Source organism: Octodon degus, unplaced genomic scaffold, assembly GCF_000260255.1.
Source record: "Octodon degus isolate 3935 unplaced genomic scaffold, OctDeg1.0 scaffold00026, whole genome shotgun sequence".
In the NCBI taxonomy this organism is placed as follows: Eukaryota; Metazoa; Chordata; class Mammalia; order Rodentia; family Octodontidae; genus Octodon; species Octodon degus.
This window is the reverse complement of record NW_004524602.1, coordinates 4,781,132-4,788,568: the sequence shown is the minus strand read 5'-3', so window position 1 is coordinate 4,788,568 and position 7,437 is coordinate 4,781,132. Positions and strand designations below refer to the sequence as shown.

Below are 7,437 nucleotides of genomic sequence, written 5' to 3'. Positions count from 1 at the left end.
GGGACCGCGGTTCAATCCCCCAGCACCACATGCCAGCCAGCCCCGCCCCCTGGTGGGCTGAGCTGGCCACACACACACACACACACACACATAAATAAAATAAATAAATAAAAAAGAAATGTAACTTCTGTATCTCATAAGGTCAGCCAAGTACTCTCAGGATTTATCCTGCAGCCCTGTACCGCCCTTTGTGCATCCTTTTGTCAGTGTCTGACATAGGGATGAGTCACGGCCATTGCTTGACCAATTTGCTCTCTGTGAAAGCTTTAAAAAAAAAAAAAAGTGTTCTGTGTGTGTGTTTTTTTGTTTGTTTTTTTTTTAAATATTTATTTATTGTGTGTGTGTGTGGCCAGCTCAGCCCACCAGGGGCGGACTGGCTGGCATGTGGTGCTGGGGGATTGAACCGCGGTCCCTGTGCTTTGCTTAGGTTAGCTTGTTCTAAGTAGGTGCTTTAGACCACTGAGCCATCTCACCAGCCCCTGTGTGTGTGTTTTTAATAGAGTGTTTATTTTTTTGTGACCAGCTCAGCCCACCAGGGGGCGGGGCTGGCTGGCATGTGGTTCTGGGGGATTGAACCGCAGTCCCTGTGCTTTGCTAAGCTTGTTCTAAGTAGGTGCTTTAGACCACTGAGCTATCTCACCAGCCCCTCTCTGTGAAAGCTTGAGAAAAATGTTTTTTTTCTCCGTGTGACTCTCCCCAGGCTCACTTTACATCATCAAACACATTCTTCTGTGGCTCCATAATCTTGGTCAGAAAATTTGGAGCACAACTGAGTTACATGGTGTTAGAGTACAGGTTCTCCTATGTCCCGAGTCTTCACTGACCTTGAAAGGCTAGGGCCAAAATGTTGGCTAACCATGAAGCCCCTCCTTTTCTCCAAATTTGATCTGCTAACTTGGGTTGTTAACCCTCCAGAAGAGAAGCTAATTATTAACCTGCAATATATGCAGTTCAGATGCCCATATTCAAATGAATGTTAAGTGGTTATTCCTCCTTACAGGTGATTGTTTTTATTTTCTTGTTTATATTTGTATGTGTAAGGGGTGCTGTATACTGGGAAAAGCCTTTTCAAAGGAAACTTTTTATCAGTGTAACTAAATTGCAATATAGTGGACATTTACTCAGGGTGCTAGATAAGCATAAGATCTCATTAGCAGTTGGCATTCTTTTGGAACTCCCTGGGTTTCAAATGGTAGTATTCTGTTAACTTTTGTTAAAATAAGCCTCCAAGTTGCCTCAAACTCAAGGCTGTGCTCAGCATGTAGACATTCAGTAAATGCCCCTTTGTTTACCTGAGAGCTGCCTTCCAGTACATTTCAGTTATATATTTTCATATACATACCTTTAGTGTGTATTTCAAGTCATGTTGGCATAATTTTTGGATATGGGTGATACAGATGATGTCAAGACTGTGAATATATTAATGACAAAACACTTTTTAAAAAAAAAATTATTCATTTATTTGATGCAGTGTCTTGTTATACATACTCCTAGTGATTCTCCTGTCTCAGCCTCCCCAGCATTGGGATTACAGGTGTGCACCACCACGCCTGGTTTTGGGGCCAGCCCAACATGTGGCACCAGGATTGAACTTGGGCCCTTGTGGTTATAAGGCAGGTGCTTAGATCACCAAGCTTTCCCTGAGCCCAGAACACTTGTTTGAGAGTACCCATTCTCATGGGTGGAACGTCACTTTTTCTTCCCTGTTGTAAGCTAAGCTAAGGTAGAAACCTTGCTTAGTAACTGCCTGACCTTTGCTCCCTCACCCAGCCCGGTGGGCCTTGCCAAGTTTGACAATATTTCAGGTTAGGATCAGCTGTAAGCAGTTGTTTTGTTAGGGCAGAGAAGTGTTAGAGGCCATCACTGGGTGAAGTACGCTTGTCTGGGAAGCAGGGCTTCTTCTTTTGGGTCTTGTGCTTTTTCTGTTTTGATTGTCATGCAATCCATATGACATGTTCCCCATTATAATTATTTGAGGTTTATCCTTTTTTTTTTTTTTTTTTTTTTTTGAGGTTTATCCATATTGCAGTATAAATCAGCTCTTCGTTTTTTTGCTGAATAATGTTTATGTGGATGTTGGTACTTTTTTCAGAAAATATTTATGGTCTTACATAATTAGGAACACTGAATACAAGTGTGTATTAAATGCCCATTTTTAATTCTCATTTTAAAAAAATACATATATATGAAAGCTGATGGTCGTGTGTTAATGTTGTGTTTGAACTACCAAATGCACTGATTATTTTTAGATCTTAGTTTAATCATCTGTGAGTACTAAGGTTTGTTCATTTAAAAAATGGTTATTAAACACTTTTTTGCCAGCCAGGCATTTTCTAGGTACAGGAGATTATTTTATGGAGTTTATTGTTCAGAGATGAACGAGCAGGAAGCTAAAAATTATAAGCAGGTGATTATCCAGACAATTTAATTAAAATTATAATAAATTCTGGGAAGGAAGTTTTTAGGATGCTTTGAGAACTGTAGGGAGCTAGAGAGATGAGGAAAATTGTCAGGAAAGGCTTGAGTATGTTTTAGCTGGTTGAAGTAATATAAGCATTTGATGTCTTTTGAGTGTTTACTACTTGCCAGGCACTGTTGTAGTTGCCCAGTTTTCTGTTTTAGCTGTTTTGCAGACTAGTACTATGAAGTGCAGAGTATTAATCTCAATTCATTGCTAGTACATTGTGGAGACTATCCTCACACCTAGCCTGTTCACTCAGAGCTCCCTTGTGCCCTTGTCCTCTTTCATTTCCAAGGGAGACAGTTGTATACAACCCTTCTGTGGAAGGGAGTACTTCCTTTCTCAGGACATACAGGAACATGTATGGGACCACAGGCAGTGGTTGGGACTCAAAGCAGACTGGAAAGAGGTGACACTCAAGAATGAGATGAAGCCACATCCTCGAAAGTCTCTTGCTGGATTAAAAATATATGTCTGGGGTCAAACTGTGTATGTTCAGTCTAATTCTGATTCTTGGCACTGTCCTTAGTTATCTGCCCTGGCTCATGCTTTCACATCATTTTCTTAAAACACACTCAGAGATGTGTATGACAAATACAAGAAAAGTTAACCTTAAGGGTTCTTCTCTTCCGTGGCCTCCTATTGTGAGTTATACAAATTGGTATGAATTACAGTGTTCAGTGTAAACAAAGAAGACCAGGTTAAGGTCACTCCTTAAATTGCCAAGAGTTCTTAAATGAAGAAGGCACTCAAAATTACATGCTTTGGGCATTATAAAACCTGGATCCATGCCTGACATTTCTGTCAACATCCTTCTCATTTCCATACTGACTTCATGTTGGAGACATAGGAATGTGACCAAGAATTGCTGTTTTAAGGAGTGTCAGAGTCAGAAAACTCTGAAGGTAGTGTACACTTTGTAATAGCTGCTACACTTTTAGGCTATAATATAAATTAGGTAAAATAGAATATTTAGAAGAAACATGAAGAAAATGTCTAGCATAATGAAATGACAGAAACTTGGAAATCATTGTTTGGATTAGATTTGTGACTAGCCCGTGTGTGTGTTTCAGCATTTTTCAACACAGGTTAGGTGGTGGTTGTCATCATAATGATTGTCCTTGGAGATAAGATCTCACTCTAATCCAGGCCAGCCTCAAACTTGCTATCCTGCTCCCCCAGTATCCTGCATCGGGATGCCGGTGTGTGCTACCATGCTCTGCAAATTTGGGGCAGATTTTACAACCATACAGTGTTAACAACTTTTGAAACCATTTTTTATCAATGTGGAAAAGATTCTTGACTGAAAATTATTAATAATTTTATTTTTGGTTCCAGGCGTTTGATCACAGATTCAAAAGTTAAATTAAAGTATCAGCATTTAATAACAAATAGCTTTGTAGAGGTAAGTGATTTAAGTTTTTCCTCATAAATTTCTAAATTTGGGCCGGGGAGGTGGCTCAGTGGGATAAATTTCTAAATTAATTAATTAGGCACAGGGTCATCCTTCCTAGCTCAGACTCATAGTGATCCTCCTGTCTCAGCCTCCCCAATGCTGGGATTGCAGGTGTGGTGATGGCCGGCACAGCATGCAGAAAGCAAATCCAGGTCCTTGTGCTTGCCAGGCAGTTGCTTAGACTTCACTTGCAAGCTGTTGGCAACACAATACGTGCCTACAATTTTTATGAAGCATATCCACACTTACATTCTGAAAGCGGTTTGAGAAACCAGTTAGCGTGCTCCTGTGTACTAGAGTGGCAGGGAATGTCACAGTCTACAAAACCAAACATTTATGGCTTTATAAGAAAAAGTTTGCCAGCTGCTATGCAAGAACATTGTTTCATGTGTCTAGTTCTAGAACATAGTTTTTTATGTTTGTTGTTTAATCTCAGATAGTTTAGAAACAGTATACCTTTTTTTTTCCCTGTGGTACCACAAATTGTGTGTGTGTGTGTGTTTGTGTGCAGGGTCTCACTACTCACCTTGGACTTGTAGTGATGCTCCTGATTTCTGCCTCCCAAGTGCTGGGATTACAGGCATGCACCACCATACCTAGACTCTTATCAGTGGCTCAGTGGACTGGCGCAGCATGCCTTGCCAGGGATCAAAGCCTGGCCGTGTGCTTACCTAAGCAAGTGCTTAGCCTGCTGAGCTGTATCACCAGCCCTGGTACCATGAATTGAACTTAGGACCTTGGGCTCGCCAGGCAGGCACTTAAGCCACTGAGCTATATCCCCAGCCTTTTTAAAATAGCAGTTTTTGTTTGTTTGTTTGTTTGTTTGTTTGTTTTGCGGAACCGGGGATTGAACTCAGGCCCTTGCACTTGCCAGGGAAGTGCTTATTCCACTGAGCCATCTCCCGGCCCCCTAAAATAGCAGTTTTGGGGGCCAGGGAGATAGCTCAGTATGAGTTCAATCCCCAGTTCCGCAAAAAAAAAAAAAAAAAGTATACTGTTTCTGAACTATCTGAGATTAGACAACAAACATAAAAACTATGTTCTAGAACTAGACACATGAAACAATGTTCTTGCATAGCAGCTGGCAAACTTTTTCTTATAAAGCCATAAATGTTTGATTTTGTAGACTGTGACATTCCCTGCCACTCTAGTACACTTTGATGAAGTCTGCTGCAGAACGTTGATTTGAGCCATATTTGTTCCATAATAAAAATATTTGATATTACATTTCCTTTTATGAAATCATACTGTATCTTTCCCTATGGGTAGGGACTGGTTTTTGCTATTTTCATTGTGAAAGGGAAAAAGTACACACATGCATGTGCACGCGCGCATGCACACACACACATAACCATTAACTTTTTTTTTCCCATTAACTTATCTTAAACTATTCTGCATCATTTCAACATCTTGTTTCTTAGAAAAATTGCCCTGAAGTAGAGCTGTAAAACGTTGTTTGGTACTGATTGTATAATAGATAATTTTAAAATTCTCCAGTGGTATTTTATTAAAACAAGAGATAATTCGTACATTGTATGTAACCAAGTCTTAGTCAATGTAGTGGTCCATGCTGTAATCCCAACACTTGGGAGGTTGAGGCAGGAAGATTCCCTCATGTTGGAGGCCATCCTGAACTACACAGTGAGACTGTCTCAAAAAAATAGTAATGATAGGGCTGGGGAGATGGCTCAGTAGAATAAGCACTTGACTGGCAAGCGCAAGGGCCTGAGTTCAAATCCCCGGTTCCACAAAAAAAAAAGTAATGAAAACAAAGCAAAACCAGGTCTCTCTGAAGCAGCAGTGATGTTGAGAAATCAGTGCTGCCCAAGCATTGCTATGAAAGACCACTGAGAGAGAGAGAGAGAGTTTGTGAGTGAGAGAGTGAGTGTGTGTGTGAGTGATCTGTATTTTAACTGAGTTTATGTTTCAGTGCAATCGACTATTAAAATGGTGTCCTGCCCCTGATTGTCATCATGTTGTTAAAGTACAGTATCCTGATGCTAAACCTGTTCGCTGCAAATGTGGGCGCCAATTTTGGTAAGCTGGTAATTTTCTAAATGAGTACAGTGTGCATCACCTTTTTTAAAAAAATCTATTTTTGGTAGTAAAAATGGGAAAAAATTTGCTCAAGGAAGAAAGATGAAGTTTGTTTAAAATGAGACATATTTCTTTTAAATAAGAACTAAATGAAAACTTTCAAAAGTGGTATTTTTTTCCTTCCTTGGAGGTTAATGGACAAGTATAGCTGTAACCCTCTGAGTAGCTGAGACAGGGAGATCACACGAAGTTCTGAGGCAACCTCTGCAACTTAGCAGTGTCAAAAAACTAGTAGGGACAGGCTCAGTTTGAGGTCTCTGGATTCGATTTCTAGTTTTTACCAAAAAATGGAACGAAGAAGAAAAGGAAGCAGCAATATGTTCACATTTTCCTTTACGTTCCTAGTAACTTATATGGGATGATTCTTAAAAATTCCAGAAAAGAATTTAATTATTTTCGTTTTGGATTGTTTTGTCAACTTATATTTTGATGCATACGCCTCTTTATTTGAAAGTCATTTTCCTACTCAAACTGGTAATTAAGAGCACACAGGTTTTTATAGAAATTTGATCAGTAGGGGCCGGGGAGATGGCTCAGTAGAATAAGCGCTTGCCTGGCAAGTCCAAGTGTCTGAGTTCAATCCCCGGTTCCGCCCAAAAAAAAAATTGATAAATATTTAGATTTTGTCTTGCACCTTGGTTGTACCATTTCTCTCTGTAGGGCAGAGGTTAATCTGTTTAATTATGCAAAGATGAGCCTGTTTCATTCCATGTATTGTTTACTGTGTTTTACTGCTGTGTTACATAATTGACCTACAGAGTGAGGCTTCTACTCTTCTGTTGGTTTGCTACATAAAAGATTCTTGTGCTGTTGGAATGTGAACTGTTTTAGTTGAAACATCTATAATGAGACACCCTAACAGCCAGTGTTACGAAATTGTCATCAGAGCACGACTTTATGCTTGCAGGCATTTTTCATTTCACACACTGAGTCCCCACCACATTGCTACTCCTGCCACATGCTGAATGTAAATAGTTGGTAGTACAGTGAAACCGACAGGGCTCTTGCCCCAGTGCTGCTGCTGACAGTACTGGAAAACCATAAAGCGGTTGATAGATTTGTTTACTCAGTAGGTAGGACCTAATTATTGTAACTCTTTGTTCCTTAACAGCTTTAACTGTGGAGAAAATTGGCATGATCCTGTTAAATGTAAGGTAAGTTGGCTTTTTCAGTTTTAAGTGATGTGATAGGCCATTTCTAAGACTTGAGTGAAAATGCCAGCAAAGAACTTCATAATCTTTCTACTAGTAATGCAGAAGATTTTGTTTGCCCTTTTCATTTCAGGTGATCACTGAAGTGTTCAGGGAGGTCTTAGAATAAATCAGGCTGGGGGCTGGTGAGATGGCTCAGTGGTCTAAAGCACCTACTTAGAACAAGCTAAGCTAAGCAAAGCACAGGGACTGCGGTTCAATCCCCCAGCACC

General features: G+C 40.1%; 1 protein-coding gene across 1 annotated transcript in view; it reads left to right on the top strand.

The window, feature by feature from the left end:
* The window catches only part of Arih1 (ariadne RBR E3 ubiquitin protein ligase 1), a 113,200-nt gene that overhangs the window by 91,117 nt on the left and 14,646 nt on the right, over positions 1 to 7,437 (top strand). Inside the window, exons 6-8 of the mRNA XM_004628753.3 lie at positions 3,800 to 3,866; positions 5,848 to 5,954; positions 7,126 to 7,168. Of these exons, the coding sequence (XP_004628810.1) occupies positions 3,800 to 3,866; positions 5,848 to 5,954; positions 7,126 to 7,168 (217 nt within the window). The remainder of the gene's footprint in view (positions 1 to 3,799; positions 3,867 to 5,847; positions 5,955 to 7,125; positions 7,169 to 7,437) is intronic.